The sequence below is a fragment of the Mytilus edulis genome, chromosome 2, assembly GCF_963676685.1.
Source record: "Mytilus edulis chromosome 2, xbMytEdul2.2, whole genome shotgun sequence".
In the NCBI taxonomy this organism is placed as follows: Eukaryota; Metazoa; Mollusca; class Bivalvia; order Mytilida; family Mytilidae; genus Mytilus; species Mytilus edulis.
In genome coordinates this window covers 96,065,073-96,089,491 of record NC_092345.1, presented here as the reverse complement: position 1 = coordinate 96,089,491, position 24,419 = coordinate 96,065,073, and the positions used below count along the sequence as shown (strand labels likewise).

General features: G+C 32.7%; 1 protein-coding gene across 2 annotated transcripts in view; it reads right to left on the bottom strand.

The window, feature by feature from the left end:
• LOC139513568 (probable ATP-dependent RNA helicase DDX23) overlaps nt 1-24,413 on the bottom strand; it is a 46,442-nt gene extending 22,029 nt beyond the window's left edge. Inside the window, exons 1-10 of one of the 2 annotated variants that reach the window (XM_071302194.1) lie at nt 24,256-24,413; nt 19,532-19,695; nt 18,354-18,464; nt 17,650-17,746; nt 15,873-16,005; nt 9,858-10,030; nt 5,489-5,665; nt 3,345-3,424; nt 1,804-2,029; nt 249-394 (exon numbers count right to left, since the gene is read on the bottom strand). In XM_071302194.1, coding sequence (XP_071158295.1) covers nt 249-394; nt 1,804-2,029; nt 3,345-3,424; nt 5,489-5,665; nt 9,858-10,030; nt 15,873-16,005; nt 17,650-17,746; nt 18,354-18,464; nt 19,532-19,686 — 1,298 coding nt within the window. In that variant the 5' untranslated portion in view covers nt 19,687-19,695; nt 24,256-24,413. Of the gene's footprint in view, nt 1-248; nt 395-1,803; nt 2,030-3,344; nt 3,425-5,488; nt 5,666-9,857; nt 10,031-15,872; nt 16,006-17,649; nt 17,747-18,353; nt 18,465-19,531; nt 19,696-20,801; nt 20,840-24,255 lie in introns of those variants that run through there. The other variant, XM_071302195.1, reaches the window with a different exon arrangement.
• Between the last annotated feature and the right edge of the window lie 6 nt (nt 24,414-24,419).

Below are 24,419 nucleotides of genomic sequence, written 5' to 3'. Positions count from 1 at the left end.
GCTATCCATTTTAGTTATAATATTTTTTATTGATATAATATAACTTTGTGATATATTGTATGAAACACAATGATTCATTTTGCATGTGAACCCTTATAGTTGGCTTTGGGTTCTTTGATTTATAGTTTATACACAACTACAAGAATTCAAAATTGTGGCCTATTGAATTCTTAGAGAGTGTTAACAGTACTTTCCATATACCCTTGACATGTTTCCATACTTATCTAAATAAATCTACTTTTTGTTACCTTTCAATTTTGGGTAATCCCTGGATCCATTTAAGCAGTGGTAGTAAGAAAGCAGCTGTTTTTCCACTACCAGTCTGGGCTACACCAATAATATCTCTGTTCTGCATTCCAATAGGTATGGCTTGTCTTTGAATAGGTGTAGGTTCCTATAAACAGATATAATCATTATTAAAACAAAATATGAAACAAAAATGTTATAAAATGTAAGTTTCTTTGATTGAAAACAAAGAATGATTTTAGTCAAAAGTAAAAGGATAATCTTTATATATATATAGAGTATAACTGAAGTAAATAGTACAGGAAATAAAAATAACAACTAGATTGGCTGGCCCAAAACCTAATTACACAACTAACCTTGTAACCCACTCTTTCAATGATAGCCTAAAACCTAATTACATAACTAACCTTGTAACCCACTCTTTCAATGATATAAAACCTAATTATACAACTAACCTTGTCACCCACTCTTTCAATGATCGCCTAAAACCTAATTATACAACTAACCTTGTAACCCACTCTTTCAATGATAGCCTAAAACCTAATTACATAACTAACCTTGTAACCCACTCTTTCAATGATGAATGAATGAATCTTTATTGCATTAGCAACAACATTGCTTTAGCATAATACATATATACATATATGACAAATATGACAGAATACAGAGAACAATTAAACAAATTCAATGATGAAGAGATAACTTATAATAATATGAATAATATATTAACTGATAATTTGCAATCTTAGTTTCCATGCAGCTTTAAGATAATTACATAGGTTTTTAGTTAAGCTTTTTGACCCAGCTTGTATCAGAAAAATTAGCTTTCGTGTATTTGGCCATGAACAATAATACTTTGGCAAAAAATTACATCTAAATGATATAAAACCTAATTATACAACTAACCTTGTAACCCACTCTTTCAATGATAGCCTAAAACCTAATTACATAACTAACCTTGTAGCCCACTCTTTCAATGATATAAAACCTAATTATACACAACTAACCTTGTCACCCACTCTTTCAATGATCGCCTAAAACCTAATTATACAACTAACCTTGTAACCCACTCTTTCAATGATAGCCTTAAAACCTAATTATACAACTAACCTTGTCACCCACTCTTTCAATGATATAAAACCTAATTATACAACTAACCTTGTAACCCACTCTTTCAATGATAGCCTAAAACCTAATTACATAACTAACCTTGTAACCCACTCTTTCAATGATATAAAACCTAATTATACAACTAACCTTGTAACCCACTCTTTCAATGATAGCCTAAAACCTAATTACATAACTAACCTTGTAACCCACTCTTTCAATGATATAAAACCTAATTATACAACTAACCTTGTAACCCACTCTTTCAATGATAGCCTAAAACCTAATTACACAACTAACCTTGTCACCCACTCTTTCAATGATCGCCTAAAACCTAATTACATAACTAACCTTGTAACCCACTCTTTCAATGATATAAAACCTTATTATACAACTAACCTTGTAACCCACTCTTTCAATGATCGCCTAAAACCTAATTACATAACTAACCTTGTAGCCCACTCGATCAATGATCTCTTTGAGATCAGTAGGCAAATCAGATTCATCCCAATTACGGAAAGGATTTGGAATTCTTCCTCCCTTACACATGATATTGAAATCTTCTTTGAAAATACGCCAGTCTCTCTCAGCCATTTCACTTCTGGGTTTGTCTTTCCAGTGACGATCATCCCATTTCTGTTTGGCATCCCTCTTTGCTACATTCTTCAACCTCTTCCTGTTAAAGGAAATCAGCAGCTCAGTCAAAAATATTGCTACAGATAGTGCCAATGAAGGTTGAAACTTATCTTTCATGATACAAAGCAAGTATTTAGAAATTGAGAAGAATCATTAAAACTATGTCTAAGACAGTCAATGAAAACAGTACCACTAAAATTACACTTACAAACTGTCACTAAAATAAATTTAAAACAAATAAAAACAATAGTGTAAGTGAACAGTTGTTTTGCTTAGCATCTCCCACTTGTAATTCAAAGCAATTCATAACAGGAAGTAGTGATCCAAAATAGGTTATAAAATTTTGTGAAGTGTAACATTAATACATTAACATCTTGGAAAAACAAGAATATGTCCCAAGTACACGGATGCCCCACTTGCACTATCATTTTCCATGTTCAGTGGACCGTGAAATTGGGGAAAAAACTCTAATTTGGCATTAAACTTAGAAAGATCATATCATAGGGAACATGTGTACAAAGTTTCAAGTTGATTGGACTTCAACTTCATCAAAAACTACCTTGACCAAAAACTTTAACTTGAAGCCGGACGAACGGACAGACAAACAGACAAACGAACAGACAGACAAACAAACAGACAGAGGAATGAACAGACGGACGAACGAACGCACCCACAGACCAGAAAACATAATGCCCCTCTACTATCATATGTAGGGCATAAAAATCAAATTCCCATTTCAAAGAAAACTGTTGTTCATTACTTTTCAGTACTAAATGTCAAAACAGTCCAAATGTTTGGTCAAGCAGTACTTTGATAATCATCTGGAAACCATAAGCATGAAGGATGGACATTTGAACAGAAAAACAAAAAAACTGAATAACTCACAGACAAGAACATCTCTATACACTATATAGCTATCAATATTTCTTGCATTCTTACATTTTTGTTTGTGATTTTTTTCAATCAATGCAAAGTAAGTTTTACCAGATGGTAGAAAAAAAATACAATCAATAATGATTGTCATATCATTCAATCTTACATTAAATAATTGCAAAAGATTTCTTAAGGCAAAAGTTTGTTTAATTAGGTGGTATTACAGATTTTCATGAAATTTTGTATGCATTCTAAACTTGTTTAACTGCATTTGAATACAGTTTAATGATATAAGATTTTGTGAAAAGATCTATAAATTCATAGAATGCACGTAAACAGTGTTGAATAAAGCAAGATTTCACTTGCCAAATGAAGTTAATTATGTAAATTGTGTAAAAAGATTTTGAATACAACTGGAAAGAAAACATTTCAATAAGCCCTAATTATGTTCTTCCAGAAGCAACAGAGATAATAACACTAACTCTTCCTGTTCTTTTTCAGTTTCTGATCTTCTTTTTTCTAATAAATCTCCATAAAACATGGACTGTTCTTTTTTCTGACTCTGAAGATAGAAAATTAAGATTATAAATACATTTCATATTCATATACAAGGGACTGAAAAAGGTAATTTTTATCAGTCCTTACTTATTAAAAAAACAAGTAAAACTTTCATAACTTTTGCCAAATTGAATTTCATAATTAATAAGAATTGGATATTTTCAATGCCCATTTGTGAGATAATACAATTTTTTGGTAATCAGTATAAACTAAATCCTGATTACCATTCTTTTCTTGCAATAGACAGTCACTCAGAATCGTATTAAATCCACAGGGCCCTCCAATATACTATTCAAATGTCCCATGGGGAAATCTGGCTAATGATGGCTTATCAGTTTTAACTGTTTTCACACCTGAGTGGACTTTATATAGATAAACTTCATTATTTCATAAAGTTTTCAGCAACAATCTAGATTACAGATTGCATAAGCTGAGATGCCATCTTTATGGAATTGTAGTAGAAGGAGCATACTTTTGGGTTAGGTAATATTGTTTTGTTTGTTTTGGTGATGAACTGTAAAGTGTGCTGACAATAACGTCATATGATGGGAAATCAAATATTTGCCATTGTGACCTTGACCTTTGCTCCATTGACCAACATACCAATAGGGTTCTTCTTCTTAACCCCATGGGCAATCATCAAAACAACTTTGGTAAAAATATTATAAATAGCTCAAAAGATTTTAGTATGGAAATTGAAATGTTGACCTACAAACAGCATTTACCTCACTAGAAGGCAAGTTTACTTTATTGCAAGTCAGGTAATAAATTAAAACTTCAATTTTGCAAAAAAATTATTCTAAACAAGTTAAATATATATTTTTCTTAACTACACAATACACATGCATGCAAGTGTCCCTCTTTTGAGAAGAGTAAAAGCGATTAATCCTAAACACAAAACAATATCATGGCAAATTACACGAAGAAAAGGTTATCAGTCATATCATATCACTTTAACAAGTGTTTTAAAAGAATATGAGGATTTGCTACCACTTGATAGTCAGATGAAACCTGGTATTGTAATTCTTTGAAATTTCAGGTCATTGAAACAATTTTAACTTTGAACTTTGAGTGGTAATAAACATATCACATTTAGATGTCATTTTTTGTGCTGTTTTGTTGCTTTCTCATTGACATATACCCTACATTTTGTTTCATTCATATCTTTTTTAAAAGAAAAGTGACAATAAAATCTTAATAAAGGGGTCTGTGCAATGTATAACCTAAATTGTTTTAATATGGTTGTTACTTAACTTACTTTTAAATCAATACCAGTTACATAGCCTCTGCCAAAGAACTGAACTTGATGTTTCTCTTTGTATAATGGATTGTAACTTACTTTTAAATCAATACCAGCTACATAGCCTCTGCCAAAGAACTGAACCTAATGTTTCTCTTTGTATAATGGATTGTAACTTACTTTTAAATCAATACCAGCTACATAGCCTCTGCCAAAGAACTGAACCTGATGTTTCTCTTTGTATAATGGATTGTAACTTACTTTTAAATCAATACCAGCTACATAGCCTCTGCCAAAGAACTGAACTTGATGTTTCTCTTTGTATAATGGATTGTAACTTACTTTAAAATCAATACCAGCTACATAGCCTCTGCCAAAGAACTGAACCTAATGTTTCTCTTTGTATAATGGATTGTAACGTACTTTTAAATCAATACCAGCTACATAGCCTCTGCCAAAGAACTGAACCTGATGTTTCTCTTTGTATAATGGATTGTAACTTACTTTTAAATCAATACCAGCTACATAGCCTCTGCCAAAGAACTGAACTTGATGTTTCTCTTTGTATAATGGATTGTAACTTACTTTTAAATCAATACCAGCTACATAGCCTCTGCCAAAGAACTGAACCTAATGTTTCTCTTTGTATAATGGATTGTAACTTACTTTTAAATCAATACCAGCTACATAGCCTCTGCCAAAGAACAGAACTTGATGTTTCTCTTTGTATAATGGATTGTAACTTACTTTTAAATCAATACCAGCTACATAGCCTCTACCAAAGAACTGAACTTGATGTTTCTCTTTGTATAATGGATTGTAACTTACTTTTAAATCAATACCAGCTACATAGCCTCTGCCAAAGAACTGAACTTGATGTTTCTCTTTGTATAATGGATTGTAATCTGTTGATGTATCATCACCAGCATCCCAATCAAATACAAACTTTCTGTCATTCAATCGACGAATTCTTCGCTTCTTTTTCGCCATGCCTAAATACCTATCCTACAGAAGTTAACATAGTAAATGCATTATTTAAAGGAAAGACTAAAGAATGACATTAAATTCATTATCTAAAGGAAAGACTAAAGGATAACATTAAATTCATTATCTAAAGGAAAGACTAAAGGATAATTGTTGACTTACAATAGAGCAACTGCTGTCACATACATGTTCTAAACAAACAAATAATAAATTAGAGATCAATAAATAGTCATTTTTTATGTAGTTTGTCTTTTTGTTCTTTTTTGTTTTTGAATACATTTTTGTACATGGTATTGTCAGATCACTGTATCTCTTATCATGCTTATAGTGTACAGACATGGTATTGTCAGATCACTGTATCTCTTATCATGCTTATAGTGTACAGACATGGTATTGTCAGATCACTGTATCTCTTATCATGCTTATAGTGTACAGACATGGTATTGTCAGATCACTGTATCTCTTATCATGCTTATAGTGTACAGACATGGTATTGTCAGATCACTGTATCTCTTATCATGCTTATAGTGTACAGACATGGTATTGTCAGATCACTGTATCTCTTATCATGCTTATAGTGTACAGACATGGTATTGTCAGATCACTGTATCTCTTATCATGCTTATAGTGTACAGACATGGTATTGTCAGATCACTGTATCTCTTATCATGCTTATAGTGTACAGACATGGTATTGTCAGATCACTGTATCTCTTATCATGCTTATAGTGTACAGACATGGTATTGTCAGATCACTGTATCTCTTATCATGCTTATAGTGTACATACATGGTATTGTCAGATCACTGTATCTCTTATCATGCTTATAGTGTACCGTAGAAAGGGGTGTATAGTCCGCGGTTTTTTACCTTGGGAATGAAATTGATGGAAGGGGTGCGGACTATGCAGTACTATAGGATTTCGTGACATTTTTTTCCATGTAGGGATACGATGTTGAACGAGGTTTGGCCAAGTAAACAGAAACATCATGTGTTGTCAATGTTATAATGTATTCTTGACAACTCTTTGTATTATTTAGAAATAAAATAAACAATCTAACTGTATTCTTGACTACTCTGTTATTTTTTTTAAGAAAATAAACAATCTAACAGTGTTGACTTAGTAATTTGCATAAAAATCAGCCTTCGATCGAATGTCCGCTTTGTTTCGGATTTGGTCAAATTTGTGTCATTGCATCTAAACAGTGTACCTGAATCCTGAATATCAATGAAAGATGAACCCTTCAATGGTAAAACCATAATAGTCAAGTTGAAACCTAGTGAAATCTTCCCAAGATAGATTTTGTTTAATGTTATTCGCGTGTGTACAGTACAAGTAAACCATGATGCGCCATTTTGAAAATGTGTGATTAAAGTATCAAAAATTTTCGTATTCCGACTTTTTGTGTTTAACTGTTAACTTATCGACGTAAATAAATCAAGACCTAACATTTTTTAATTGTAAATCGTAACCATTAATACTGAAAGTGTAAACCTGAAAGAAGTGGAATTTTGTATACGAAACTATATTTCCAGGTGAAAGGTCACATTGTGCAGGTGTATCGTCTTACATGAATGAGTTTACGGGTTTGTGTGTAAAGCAATTAATTAACCATGTCAACTTTTGACAAGTGATGAATGTAATTCAATAACCTAAGGCAGTTCTTCAAATCAATAAAAGAAATGATAAGATTAAAGAGTTATAACATTTTAATGAGTTCTAATCAATTTTTAAACATCAAACATCAAACTTTCGATCTTAAATGTTTGATCTTTAATTTTCTTTTGTTCAATAGCATACCAAATATTTATTTTTTAGAATTTTAAACAGTTTATTGGCTTGGGCAAGCTACCACTTTCAATGTTATCAAAAGTGATAACGCTGATAGTTAAATGTACATGATTGAATTAATTAACATTTATTACATGAATACAGTTCTTACTTTCATTGTTTGGGACTTTAAATTAATTAGTAAAGAATGATAGTCTGAAAGACGATTTAATTGAGCAATTAAACAGAATCTTTTGAAAACTTTTAAAATAGATTAAATACATATCTTTTTAAGTCCTCTTTTACAAACTGATCATAACTTTATATTAATCATCGATCTTTTAACAACAATGATTACTGTGTTGCCAGTCTTAAACACAGATTAAAAACATATCTTTAAAGATACCATTCAAAAACTTATCATAAGTTTTAAGTCACTATCAATCTTTTCAACAACAATACTTACTATATTGCCGATCTCGGCAAAAAAAATATAAAAAAATACGCAATTTCGGCATTTTCCGTCATTGTTCGCTTACCCGATCTTGTCAAAAGTTGCCGCGGACTATACAAGCGAACTAAACTTTTTCCTCGATATTTGGGGATGGAGAGGGGGTGCGGACTATACACAAATGCGGACAATACACGGCCGTATACGGTACAGACATGACAATTTTTGTTCTTAAAGTCATAAGAAACCTCAAATTAAAAAAAACATATGCATATGTTTTTTTATAACTAAATGGATAGTTTTCATTATACAACTTATGTACATATACTTTTTTCTGAGGAAAATTCTTTAATTTGTCCACATTTAGAAGAAGTTTACTTATTTTTAATTGCTTGCTTCCAGGAAGCAATTCGCCGACATATTTTCCGTATGCATAGTGACCCGAGCGTAACCCTCCTCGTAAAAATCTGGTGATCGCAATACGCATGGATCTGTCATTGAAATAAACAAATATCTGATTATACATGTTAAACACGTGCTCAATACCCATGCTTTTTGTGATTTGTTTACTATAAGGTGACAATCGGTAACCTCGGCTTTAAAACACGGCATTTAATGAGCAGCCATATTTGTTAAATCATAACAAACAGAGAGAAAACAAATTGACGATTATATGATATATTTGCGAAAAAAATTATAAAATCGTGCACAGAGGACTAAGTTTATGATTTATGCATGCATTGGTTCAAGAATTGGATAAACATTATTTTTCAACACTCACTCGTTTCATATGACTTTAAACTATTCATAAAAGATTTCCCTGATTTGATTAAAAATAAAGATGACTGTCCTTATTTTGAGGAATAAGGGTTGTAAATTCCATTAATTTATTACATAACACAAGGAATCATTCTTTGGTGAATAAAAAATTAATCAATACAAAAGAACTATATTTTGAAGAGATTACTTACATAAACAATCGCAGGATATAGAAATAAAGATTAAGGCTGTTTCCTTGATTTTCTAAAATATCGTGTAAAATCTGCCTAATTTACTTTTTCCGACGTAGTCAGTATAGTTTCGGTTTGTGCCCTTTGAACTTAAGGACGCTTAACTATGGCAACAGAATACGCATGCTCGAAAATCCTTTCTGTGATTGGACAAAATGCTGTCATGGTTGGTGATTTGGTTGTGTTTGAAAAAATGTCTCGTTAATTTTATCGTGATGGAAAGCAAGTGAAAAACTATAAATATTGAACTAGATCTTACAAAGATTTATATTTTTATTAAAATAATTGTTTCTCCAATAGCTCTTTGCATCCATGACAGCTGTTTATTCGGGACAATTATATAATTTTTAATGTAAACTTTGTTTTACGAACGTACACGACTTTTAGAACGCACCTACGCATGTGAGATTTCCGCGGGGTTTTGGTGAATGTAAACAGAAAGATATGAGGACCGAGAATACTGAACACAAACAGAGAAAACGTTATTTAAATGGTAAATCACTTAGTTAAATATAATCGGAATATTCACAAAACAATTTGTAACGTTCTTTTGTTAGTAATTCATTGATTTTTAGATAGTTAGAGCATTGTTGTTCACAAGATGAAGGTAGTGAACAGGCGTTGCCACCAAGGACAAATTTTGTCAAACTATGCAGGTTTTCAGTGCACTGCAATCCCCTTCTTGTAGTTACATTCAGATGGAGATTTAATTAAAGAGGTCCTGCATCATTAAGTCATTGTGCTTCTGAAGGTTATCGAAATGATAGTTTTAAACATATACTCAAATTTAAATACGTCGGATATCTTTTTTAAAGATAGTTCTTGTTTATCTACTGTATTAAAATTATCTCTCTCTGAAAAATACAAAATTTGTTCAGTTTTATACTCATTTTATTTTTTGTTATCTCCCTTTAAATATGTATTTTGTGCTTTTCCAGTTGACCATCAGCTTTTAGGGGTCAATTTGATATAGATTAGTTTTACCTTAATGGCTTCAACAACTTTATCCTTTTCTTTTTCTTCCATGACTTTATCTTTATCATCTGTATCTTTGTTTCTCTTTCTTTCCCGTTCCCTTCTTTCCCTTTCTCTGTCTCTTTCCCGATCTCTATCACGGTAACCTTGGTATCCCCTGTCTCTCCTGTCATCAACTCCCCCTATAAATGTAAAATATAGAATTTAGGAAGTATTGGGTGTAAAGATTATTGTTTATGAGGTAAGTTCAAAAAGAAAGAATAATTTATTTGATGATTGTTTCTGTGATTATTTAACTCAGAAAGTAAGAAATATTTGATCATTGACATTGTTGTGACTTTTTCATATTTGATCATTGTTGTGACTTTTTCATATTTGATCATTGGTGTGACTTGTTGATATTTTTTTTTTTTTTTTTTTTTTTTCTTTAAAGGGATTGAGCTTATTTCGCCCCTTTAACACAAAGTATAACAATGGGAATTTAACAGGTCTTGGGGCTTATATCGCCCTTTATTTTAAACTAATTTTAACTTGTATTTGTTTGCAATTGTCACTATCGCTTGCATCCTTTCTTGACTGAATAGAAAGTTCTTGCTGTTCCTAACATCAAGCCAAGTGTCGAAACTTCTTTTGATGTATTGGTACGTGTCTTTGTCTTGGTCTTTGTAGATGAAGTCGTGAAACTCCAAAGTATTGCTATTGACGAGCAGATACAAGTCGTTGTCGGCAATATCCATCACATACATAGTTTGCGGAAGATCCAAGCATACTTTCTTCACCTTTAGTCCTTTGGTGTAGCTTCGAGCGTCTAGTTGTCTCTTTTTTCTCTCTTTCTGTAGAGTATCCACTTCAGATCGACCATCGACAACCTTTTGGGCGGGATCTACTTCTGTAGTCGTCCTTTCCTCCTTTCTGGATGTCTGTGTGTTGATCTTTTTCTCTTCAGCTATAGTCTGTTTTGCTGATAGATTTCTGTCTATTTGCGAGATAGATATACCGGTATCCATATCATCATTGATGGCTGGTGAAGGTAACTCTTTTGTCTCGACAACTGGGGGTGGTGCGGTAGGTCCCTGCTCCTCGGTGTTTATTGTCGGTTCACCAGACTCCTGTTGCTTTCGAAGGAGGAAGGCTTGTCGTCGACGGTGATTCCTGTCTTGACGCGCTTTTGATGACCTCTTTTTCGTCGTGATTGTAGGCTTTTGTGTTGTTTGTCGCCATTTTATCTGCATGGAGTATCTTCCATTCCGTTTAGTTAAAGTCCAATCGGCGGATTGATTCTCTACGAGTGATAGAACTACTGTAATCTCCTCTGGTAGTTGGTCGGAAGTTTCCATTCTCAACTCATCAGTTTATGATTTAAGTATTCGACATTTTATTCACCTTATTCACCTTGGTTTACAGGACATATTGTAAACACGTCCGTCCAGGTGAAAATCTACTCACTCCTCTCCCCTTGTTGATATTTGATTATTGTTGTGACTAGTTAATATTTGATCATTGGTGTGACTTGTTGATATTTGATCATTGGTGTGACTTGTTGATATTTGATCATTGGTGTGGCTTGTTCATATTTGATCATTGGTGTGACTTGTTGATATTTGATCATTGGTGTGACTAGTTGATATTTGATCATTGGTGTGACTTGTTGATATTTGATCATTGGTGTGACTTGTTGATATTTGATCATTGGTGTGACTTGTTGATATTTGATCATTGGTGTGACTTGTTGATATTTGATCATTGTTGTGACTTGTTGATATTTGATCATTGTTGTGACTTTTTGATATTTGATCATTGGTGTGTGTTATATTTGATCATTGGTGTGACTAGTTGATATTTGATCATTGGTGTGACTTGTTGATATTTGATCATTGGTGTGACTTGTTGATATTTGATCATTGGTGTGACTTGTTGATATTTGATCATTGGTGTGGCTTGTTCATATTTGATCATTGGTGTGACTAGTTGATATTTGATCATTGGTGTGACTTGTTGATATTTGATCATTGGTGTGGCTTGTTCATATTTGATCGTTGATGTGACTTGTTAATATTTGATCATTGGTGTGACTAGTTGATATTTGATCATTGGTGTGACTTGTTGATATTTGATCATTGGTGTGACTAGTTGATATTTGATCATTGGTGTGACTTGATCATTGGTGTGACTTGTTGATATTTGATCATTGGTGTGACTTGTTGATATTTGATCATTGTTGTGACTTGTTGATATTTGATCATTGGTATGACTTGTTCATATTTGATCATTGTTGTGACTTGTTGATATTTGATCATTGGTGTGACTTGTTGATATTTGATCATTGGTGTGACTTGTTCATATTTGATCATTGGTGTGACTAGTTGATATTTGATCATTGGTATGACTTGTTCATATTTGATCATTGGTGTGACTTGTTGATATTTGATCATTGGTGTGACTTGTTGATATTTGATCATTGGTGTGACTTGTTGATATTTGATCATTGTTGTGACTAGTTGATATTTGATCATTGGTGTGGCTTGTTCATATTTGATCATTGGTGTGACTAGTTGATATTTGATCATTGGTGTGACTTGTTGATATTTGATCATTGGTATGACTTGTTCATATTTGATCATTGTTATGACTTGTTGATATTTGTTGATATTTTATCATTGTTGTGACTTGTTGATATTTGATCATTGTTGTGACTTGTTGATATTTGATCATTGTTGTGACTTGTTGATATTTGATCATTGTTGTGACTTGTTGATATTTGATCATTGGTGTGACTTGTTGATATTTGATCATTGGTGTGACTTGTTGATATTTGATCATTGTTGTGACTAGTTGATATTTGATCATTGGTGTGGCTTGTTCATATTTGATCATTGGTGTGACTTGTTGATATTTGATCATTGGTGTGACTTGTTGATATTTGATCATTGGTGTGGCTTGTTCATATTTGATCATTGGTGTGACTAGTTGATATTTGATCATTGGTGTGACTTGTTGATATTTGATCATTGGTGTGGCTTGTTCATATTTGATCGTTGATGTGACTTGTTAATATTTAATCATTGGTGTGACTAGTTGATATTTGATCATTGGTGTGACTTGTTGATATTTGATCATTGGTGTGACTAGTTGATATTTGATCATTGGTGTGACTTGTTGATATTTGATCATTGGTGTGACTTGTTGATATTTGATCATTGTTGTGACTTGTTGATATTTGATCATTGGTGTGACTTGTTGATATTTGATCATTGGTGTGGCTTGTTCATATTTGATCGTTGATGTGACTTGTTAATATTTGATCATTGGTGTGACTTGTTGATATTTGATCATTGGTATGACTTGTTCATATTTGATCATTGTTGTGACTTGTTGATATTTGATCATTGGTGTGACTTGTTGATATTTGATCATTGGTGTGACTTGTTGATATTTGATCATTGGTGTGACTTGTTGATATTTGATCATTGTTGTGACTTGTTGATATTTGATCATTGGTATGACTTGTTCATATTTGATCATTGTTGTGACTTGTTGATATTTGATCATTGGTGTGACTTGTTGATATTTGATCATTGGTGTGACTTGTTCATATTTGATCATTGGTGTGACTAGTTGATATTTGATCATTGGTATGACTTGTTCATATTTGATCATTGGTGTGACTTGTTGATATTTGATCATTGGTGTGACTTGTTGATATTTGATCATTGGTGTGACTTGTTGATATTTGATCATTGTTGTGACTAGTTGATATTTGATCATTGGTGTGGCTTGTTCATATTTGATCATTGGTGTGACTAGTTGATATTTGATCATTGGTGTGACTTGTTGATATTTGATCATTGGTATGACTTGTTCATATTTGATCATTGTTATGACTTGTTGATATTTGTTGATATTTTATCATTGTTGTGACTTGTTGATATTTGATCATTGTTGTGACTTGTTGATATTTGATCATTGTTGTGACTTGTTGATATTTGATCATTGTTGTGACTTGTTGATATTTGATCATTGGTGTGACTTGTTGATATTTGATTATTGGTGTGACTTGTTGATATTTGATCATTGTTGTGACTAGTTGATATTTGATCATTGGTGTGGCTTGTTCATATTTGATCATTGGTGTGACTTGTTGATATTTGATCATTGGTGTGACTTGTTGATATTTGATCATTGGTGTGGCTTGTTCATATTTGATCATTGGTGTGACTAGTTGATATTTGATCATTGGTGTGGCTTGTTCATATTTGATCATTGGTGTGACTTGTTGATATTTGATCATTGTTGTGACTTTTTGATATTTGATCATTGGTGTGACTTGTTGATATTTGATCATTGGTGTGACTTTTTCATATTTGATCATTGTTGTGACTTGTTGATATTTGATCATTGTTGTGAATTGTTGATATTTGATCATTGGTGTGACTTGTTGATATTTGATCATTGTTATGACTTGTTGATATTTTATCATTGTTGTGACTTGTTGATATTTGATCATTGTTGTGACTTGTTGATATTTGATCATTGTTGTGACTTGTTGTGTGACTTGTTGATATTTGATCATTGTTGTGAGTTGTTGTGTGACTTGTTGATATTTGATCATTGTTGTGACTTGTTGATATTTGATCATTGGTGTGACTTGTAGATATTTGATCATTGTTGTGACTTGTTGATATTTGATCATTGGTGTGACTTGTTGATATTTGATCATTGGTGTGACTTGTTGATATTTGATCATTGTTGTGACTTGTTGATATTTGATCATTGGTGTGACTTGTTGATATTTGATCATTGGTGTGACTTGTTGATATTTGATCATTGGTGTGACTTGTTGATATTTGATCATTGTTGTGACTTTTTCATATTTGATCATTGGTGTGACTTGTTGATATTTGATCATTGTTGTGACTTTTTCATATTTGATCATTGGTGTGACTTGTTGATATTTGATCATTGGTGTGACTTGTTGATATTTGATCATTGGTGTGACTTGTTGATATTTGATCATTGTTGTGACTTGTTGATATTTGATCATTGTTGTGACTTGTTGATATTTGATCATTGTTGTGATTTGTTGATATTTGATCATTGTTGTGACTTGTTGATATTTGATCATTGGTGTGACTTGTTGATATTTGATCATTGGTGTGACTTGTTGATATTTGATCATTGTTGTGACTTGTTGATATTTGATCATTGTTGTGACTTGTTGATATTTGATCATTGTTGTGACTTGTTGATATTTGATCATTGGTGTGACTTGTTGATATTTGATCATTGGTGTGACTTGTTGATATTTGATCATCGGTATGACTTGTTGATATTTGATCATCAGTGTGACTTGTTGATATTTGATCATTGGTGTGACTTGTTGATATTTGATCATTGGTGTGACTTGTTGATATTTGATCATTGTTGTGGCTAGTTGATATTTGATCATTGGTGTGACTTTTTCATATTTGATCATTGTTGTGACTAGTTAATATTTGATCATTGTTGTGACTAGTTGATATTTGATCATTGTTGTGACTAGCTGATATTTGAGACTTGCTTATAAATGTGACTAGGTGGGGAAGGAAGAATAAATAAGTTCACTAATTTATAGTTTAAAGCAAGACAAAATGTTTTTTTTATTTTTCTGCATTGAAAATTTACATTGTCCTCATGTACTGTGTTTTAGACCTTGCTGTATAAAATCAATATTGAAGTACAACAACAAATATCAGAGTGTAGGCCTTGCATTTTTTTACACCTTACACTAACATCAAAGTCATAGTATTGACAAATGGTCATTTAATTTGAGCAATATACATGTACATTATCACAACTTCTTTAGTTTTGTATTCAGCTTTTTATGTGATAATTTTCCGATCGAGTAAATTAAAATTCAATGAGGCTTGAAAATTACAGCATTATGGAAATCTACCTATATCATTTTCCAATCATCAACCTACTTATTTTAATCATAAGAAATACTTAAGTCAAGTGCAATGTCGCTAATTAAAACAATTATCTTACATTCTCTGCCAGCACTTAGGAATTCCAGCTGTTTCTTCTTTTCTTCGTCATTTCTTTTTCTTTGCTCTTCAACCTGTTCCTGTCTTTTCTTTAGAGCTTCAGCTGCTCTTTCTTCTTTTGATAAAAACTTGGGCTAAAATAATTAGAATTTTTTCAATGAATTATTTCAAAAAGGTGTTGTTTTACTATTCAGGTATATAAAATATAAATAGACAAATATGCTGCACCCTGTAGGCTTGAATATATAACAGCAAACATTAGATTAAGTTAACAGTGATGTAAAAGTACTTCGAAAGTTGTGATTCAAAGTTAAATTTGATGCCCTGTGATAGCTATTTGTTGAGTTTTAATAAAAAGCCTAATCCTTGTAATTTGCATACCTTTAACATATATGTATGAATATTACTAAGTGCCTCAAAGAGAGGTACATGCACTCAAATACAATAAATCAACATAAAAATCTATGCAGTTATAATGAAATGTTGCAGTTTTTAACAATAACAAGTGACTTAACTTAAATTTATACTAATACTTTGTGTGTAATTATGTTGTAACGTTTACTTATATTTACTCATTGTATGTTCATTGAATCTCATTTATGAGGAATTAAAAATATGAATGAATGAATGAATGTAGTTATTTAAAAAAATGTTGACAAAATACTGAATTTTCTAACAAGAAACCAGTCATATAATTTCAATGGAATAAGAAGTAAAATGCTTATACATCTGCCTATGAAATGTTATTGACTTACCATTAGTGGTTCATGTCAATCTGACGTAAGCACAAAATTTCATATGTATGTTATATACATGATATGCAAAAGTTTCAAATTCAATAGACCATGGCTTAGGGGTCGGGTCAAATAATCTCCATGGAAATGGGAAGTGACATTGCTATATTAAAAGCTACATACCAAATTTCATTTTACCTACCACTAGTAGTTCTTCTTAAACTGACCTTATCACATACTGAGAGATGTATAAATTGGGTTAATGTATCCAAGTCATTAGACTTGTGCCTTCTCCTATACCTCTAGCCAATGTAGAAAAGTAAACGCAAGCGGCTGTGAAAAAACAATTCCATGGAGATGAGATGTGCCAATGCTAAGACAACTGCATACCAAATATAAATGACCAACCAATTGTGGTTTCCCTTAAAATAGCCTAATCACAAACTAATAAAATTGAGAATGGAAATGGGGAATGTGCCAAAGAGAATCCAACCCGACCATAGAAAAAAACAACAGCAGAAGGTCACCAACAGGTCTTCAATGTAGCGAGAAATTCCCGCACCCGGAGGCGTCCTTCAACTGGCCCCTAAACAAATATATACTAGTTCAGTGATAATGAACGCCATACTAATTTCCAAATTGTACACAAGAAACTAAAATTAAAATAATACAAGACTAACAAAGGCCAGAGGCTCCTGACTTGGGACAGGCGCAAAAATGCGGCGGGGTTAAACATGTTTGTGAGATCTCAACCCTTCTCCTATACCTCTAGCCAATGTAGAAAAGTAAACGCATAACAATAATACATTGTTGAAGCTGCAGTCAACATAAATGCCTAAAAAACGCTAGCATAAGTCTTGCTTTTCTACTTCTTCAAGGTGAACAAAAATAATGAAAATATTACCAAGAGATCAAAAATCCTTTTATAAAAGCTAAAAAGGAGAAACAACAAATGAAAGACAACCCTGAGTGTATATGGTGTAGGAACATTACATTTTTGTCATACAGATTTAATTCACTCATTGCCACAGTTGCAATACTTACTTTACTAAGAGCTTCTTCCTCAGCTTTCTTCTTGGCCAGTAATTCCTCTAGTGACAAAGGAACCTTCTTCTGTACTTTTTCTTCTTCTTCAGTAGACCTTAACACAATGAAAAAATATTTACTGAATAGTAATAATCCACCATTTATAAGTATGTTGCCATTTAATCAGTCAGGGCAATTGTGTTTTTTTTAAATAACTGCTATTTATATTTATAGATACTGGAAATGAATATTAAATCAAAATGTTTTATAAATAAATATTGTAGGAGAATGTTTAGGTTTTGCTTCATTGAAAGATAACATGAATTATTGAATTGTTGAATTGTTTCCGATTCTGTTATGTTGTGACCTTCTATGGCTGACTATACAGTGTGGGTTTTATTGATTATTCATAGTTAAAGGTTGTATAATTGAATAGGTCCACTTCATTTAGACTCCGATGGATAGTTTCTCATTGGTAATCGTACCACATCTATTTATTTTCATACCTAAGTGATATATGTTTTACTTAATTTTTGATGATTTCATTTGATATCAAAATTCAAAATTTAAAAAAATTTGAATGTCACAGTACTTTCTTTGGTACTTGACTAAAAGTTGTTTAGTATTCATAACTGAAGGACATTATAAATATCTCATTAGAGGTCAGAAACGCTTCTCAAAATTGTGACAACTTTAAGAATATTATAGTAGTATAGCTATACTTGTCTTTCTTTGATGACTTTTTCTTGTGTCTATCTCTGCTTCGACTTCTCTTTCTATCCCTATCTTTACTTCCACTTCTCTTTGGACGTTCTCTACTTCTAGATCTGTGTCTGAAAAAATCCATCAAAACATACAATTCAGTCAATTATCGATTCATGATTATGTTCATTATAATAGTTTATATCTTAATTATAAGTATTGTCATTGTCAATGTTGGATGTGATTCATTATAGTAAATTAAAGAACCATAAGTGAGCAAACTGACATACCGTACTCCATGCAATGTTAGGGAGCTTTATGAAAAAGACAAATAGCACTAAAAAAGTAATATATTTTTAACAAGCCCCTTCCAATTCAAAGTCTTGAGATTATTCAACTCATAGATGTGGGGAAATTTTTATCCAAATTTTGATAATTTAATTTTGGAAGTAATGCGTCTTCTGATTGGCTGACATTATTTTGTTATCGGCCAATAGACATAATTTAGTCATGAATGTCATGATGTGACCGTGACGCCATCAACATTTTTTCATGGTTTTCTACGGTTTAAAATGGAATTTAGAATTAAATTATAAGAAATTTAAGGAATGACTGTAATACTTTTTCTGTCTATTCGAAATAACATAAAAAATGTGGTGCACACTGTTAAATAACCCGCTATGCGCGTTATTCAGTGTGCACCAAATTTTTTATGTTATTTCTTCATAGACAGAAAAAATATTACAGTCGTTCCTTAAATGATTACAAGAAAATTTTTTATATTTTTACAAGCCTTGGTCCCCCTAAATGAATAAGCTTTCAACTATTTTACAGAATGACAGACTTGTCTAATGATCAAACTCATCAAAATTTGAAGTATATTTATCCTTATTTCCTTATAAAATGATGTTATTTGTCCTTATTATATATATAGTATTATTGCAACAGAGCACAGGGCAGAAATTGTGAAATTAGCCATCAGAAATATGAAAACAAAAGCATCTGATTTAACAAAATATTTTCATTTCTTGTATGAAATTTGAGGGTTTTTCCATAGATCACACTTTTATGTTATTGTTTAGGATATTCTTGTATATTTTGCTCACTGTATTTGTCACTTCTACCATGCCACATAGAATTTTGATATAAAGCATTTAAAAAAGCTAATAAACTGTCATGCATCCTGGGACAAAGATACCTTTCTCTATCTCTTTTCTTGTGTTTCCTTTCTGGAGACTTTGATCGAGGTCTTTTCTTTTCTTCTTTCTTTACATCATACTCTGGTGAATGTTGTCTTTTCCTGTCATCTTTTCTGTGCTCAGTTTCTGTGTTTTTTCTATGCTCAACTTCCATGTTCTAGTACTTAAATTATAAAATGTCTGGTTTTTCATGACATACATCATGTACATACTATTCCTTATGAAAATGCAAAAAAATCTTTTTTTGAACATGTTTTTCTTGCAGTGAATGCTTTCATTGTATTACAGTAACCAATAAACAATCTTTGGCTTGTTAATAGACGTCCTCAGCTGATTGTTGAACTTTGTGGTAATAGATCGTCTCAACTACAATGAACTAGGTTGATTATGTTCTAATGTCTTGTATGATTTTAAATTTTAGTTTCTTGTGTATAATTCGGAGTTTAGTATGACGTCCATTATCACTGTACTATTATGCATATTTTAGGGGCCAGCTGAAGGACACCTACGGGTGCGGGAATTCTCGCTACATTGAAGACCCATTGGTTGCCTTCGGCTGTTGTTTGCTCTATGGTCGGGTGGTTGTCGCTTTGACATATTCACCATTTCCTTTCTCAATTTTATCTCCAGGACTGCTGATTGCTTGAATGTCAACAATCGACAATCCTCATTTTAATCTGCTACTCTCGCAATGGAAGTCAATATTAAAAGAGAGGAAAGTCAACATCGAACATTGCTGTACAATTTATTTTTTGAAAGTCGCTGATAAATTTTGGTCATTTAAGACAGTGCATGTCACATGGTCGATTGGAACAAATAAATGCGGTCACTGGTCGGGTTAATACAGCATGTACATGTACAGCATCTACAGTTAAAAAATATAGGGAAACTTGTTGGGGGGCTTGAAAAGTGGTCACTTACAGCAGGTGATTATTCATTACTGGCGGTCGTTAAGGCAGGCTTAACTGTATATACATGATATATATGATAACCAAACACTGCTGAGGAGCTTATTGGGAATAACAACTCTAATTTCAAAATTTAATTTTATATTCTTTGAGGATGAATTCATCAATTTAAAACTAGGAAATTCAATTAAAAGGAAAAATCAACATTTTATATACTAGTACATTTAGCGGTAAAAATCGAATATGCTAACGTTTTGTGTGCATTTTGCGCATTACCCTGTTCTGAAGATGGAGGGGAGGGTAACATAAGATTTCCTGCAAATTTCTAATTACCAAAAAGAATGAGTTGAATCAAGATTACCTTCTTCCATGTCTTGTGGAACATAAATTATTTCTTTACTACCCTACAAAAGACCACAGGGATTGGTTAGCAGATTAAAATTTTGTAAATCAATGTTTTTAATTTATTTTTTATTATTTCCTGTCTATTTGCATTACTTTATTAACGTATTTAACGTTGCCATCACTATTTCTTTGTTTTCTGGCAATGTGCAGTTTACTATCCATATCCATATACTATAGGATTTTTCAGTATACGGATATGGATAGTAAACTGCACATTGTCAGAAAACAAAGAAATAGTGGTATCCGGTCGTTACGGTCCTAAACCGATCCGGCCCCAAATCAATCCGGCCCAAAGTCGATCCGGCCCACGTCGATCCGGCCCCAAGTCAATCCGGCCCCATAATAAAATATGAATAAACTATATTGATTTTGGAGGAATTTGTGACAATTTTTAACAGTATAAATGGAATTTGAAAAAAGTGTCCGATGAAGGATGACAACAGGTCAGTGAAGTATTGGAGTACCAGTTAAAGAACTATTTTAAATCGATACGAAAATGAGTGCTATTGTGTCTGTTTGAATAGCAGTTTCTACATATTTTAAAATATCGGAAGTTATTTTCCATGATAACTTTTACTTTGAATGTCATGGCGATTTTTATTTTATTTAGTTTACACACAGAATAGCTCAATAAATATTTACAGTCTAATGGAACCTATAAAATTTAACTCATCATAATGACTTGTTTAATCAAATCGTTAGGCTATAATTGGTTTGTTTATTCAACAATTGTCTGATGATTGTGAACTAAGGTGATGCCACTCGTAATCACTTAATTCAATCAAATGCTGATTAATAAAAGTTACGTAATCAACAGGGTCTTTATAGTTTGATGTTCTTGTTGGTGTAAATATAATAATAAATTGAATTTTTCACTCTCTAAAATATAATATCAGCATTTTTTTATAGAAAGGATTCAACAAACCAAACAACATTTCTCAATTTGAGAAATTTTAAGAACTAAGTTTGTATGTATCAGCTTGGGGATCGGCTTGATTCGTTGTGAATGTAACTATTTGTAATAAAAACATAATCAACCTGGTTGTTTAATACTCATCTAAAGAAAATATTTTTCAAAGGCCTTTTTTTTTTTTTTACCTTACACCTTTTTAATACATTATAATAAAAATCATAAACATTTATGAATTACAATTAATATATATATTTATTTTTATTCCTTATAAATATATTTTTCATTGGGGCCGGATCGACGTGGGACGAATAGACTTGGGCTGCAGAGTTCGCGAAATCTTTTTTCCCCTGGTGGTCCTTGAAGAAAATCTGCTGGTCCTCACTATTAATTCTATTGAAAAATACTAAAATTGTGTCAGTCCTGTGCAAAATTTTGGTGGTGAAATCCTGAGGACTGACACTTTTCACGAACTCTGGGGCCGGATCGACGTGGGGCCGGATCGATTGAAATCGAAATAGTGATGGCAACGTTAAATACGTTATTACCCCAGTCCCACTAGGCCACGATCGCACTACGATCTGTGAAAAAAATGCAAATTTTGATGATCGTAGTACGATCGTGTAGATTGCAGTAAGGTCGTATCACGGTCTTGGTGAGGTCTTGAAGATTGTGATGAGCGTGGCTAAATTTGAACATGTTCAAAATAATCGTGGTGCGGTTGCGGCGAAAACAGGTCATAGTAGAAGCGTAGTGAGAGCGCACTAAGATCGTAGTAAGAGCGCAAAGGTCGCTGTACCATCGTAGCGAGAACGTAGCAAAAGCGTGATTCTTTTCGGAGAAAGTGCGCTACGATCTCATTGCGACATTATTACAACCTCACTACAACCATCACGTTCTCACTGAGAACCAACTACACTTCCACTACGACTATACCACGCTATTCACAACCATAGTACGATTCTAGCACGCCCTTGCCATCCTCACCACGCTCTTCTTACAACCTGACTACATTCATACTATGATCATCATTCTCATAGTCATTTTCACATTAAATATATTAAATCTCTCAAGGTTTTGTTTGTCTGTATGTAATTGGGACTTCTTGTTCATTTTCTCTTACGGCTCAACCATGCTTCTCGTTTTCATATAGATTAACCCATTGATTTTCCCGTTTGTATGGTTTTACACTAGATATTTTGGAGACCCTTTATAGCTTGATGTTCGGTGTGAGCCAAGGCTCCATGTTGAAGGCCGTTCCTTGGCCTATAATGGTTTACTTTTAAAAATAGTTACTTGGCGATGGAGAGTTGTCTCATTGGCACTCATACCACATCTTCCTATATCTATTGACACATCTGTGTAATCTCTGTTATCGTTCACTAAAATATCGTCATTTCAGCTTTATGGACCAGCAATAGGTTTTAATTTAGGTCGGATTGGTCGGTCCGACATAACTACTTGATCAAGATTCGTTACTATCAGAGCTCCCTCTGCCTCTACATCAACCCCTACCACCACGCCCACGTGTTCTATTAGATTTTGGTGGCATGACTATTGTTTTCGAGAAATCTACGTATTAATCAGGAATAGAAGGAATGGAACTGTATTCATATGGAACACGATGTTGACGTTATTGCTTAGAGCGTAGTCAGATCGCGGTATAATCGTGGTAAGAACGTGCTATAATCGCAGAAGAAGCGTTGTTAGATTGTGTTGCAATCGGATAACTCGTGGTACAGTCGTAGTGAGAACGTGATGAGCGTAGACAGATCTTGATAAGCGTAGTGAGGTTGTAGAATAAGCGTGGTGAGAACGTGGTATAATCGTAGCGGGATCGTTGTAGAAGCGTAATGAGGACGTAGTAGCATCGTGAAAGCAACGAAAATCTACATTTTCATGCTGCTCATACCGTGACCTCACCACGATCTTTATTTATTTAAGGAATGACTGTAATATTTTTCTGTCTATTCGAAATAACATAAAAAATTAGGTGCACACTGAATAACGCGTGTAGCGGGTTATTTTACACGCGTTAATCAACAGTGTGCACCACAGTTATTTCTTATAATTTAATTCTAAATTCCATTTTAAACCGTCGAAAACCATGAAAAAACGTTGATGACGTAGTCACATGATTATGTCTATGGGCTCATAACAAAATAACGTCAGCCAATCAGACGACGCGTTACATCCAAAATTAAATTATTTCAGATCGTGGTGAGCGTGGTACGATCGTGGTCTAATGGGACTGGGGCTTAATAAAGTAATGCAAATAGACAGGAAATAATAAAAAATAAATTAAAAACATTGATTTACAAAATTTTAATTTGCTAACCGAGTCCCTGTGTATATTTAGGTTTGGAAATTTATAATTAAAATTATCAAATTAAGATATGTTTGAATTAAAAAAAAGAATCATATGGACTTCGTCCCCTTTCACAGGTAATGCCTGCCTCATATTATTATTTATTTCTAAATACTTGCGACAGTGACATACCTGAATAGTCTGTTTATAAAACAAACTTTTATTGACGTTCTGAAAACGATAGTCAGTTCATGGGCGCAGACATATTTCAATCTGGTCCCTGTTTCTCTTTCAATGAGCAGAGCAACTTTAAAATTGATAAAAGCAACCAGTTCCTACACTAATTCTCTGTCTGG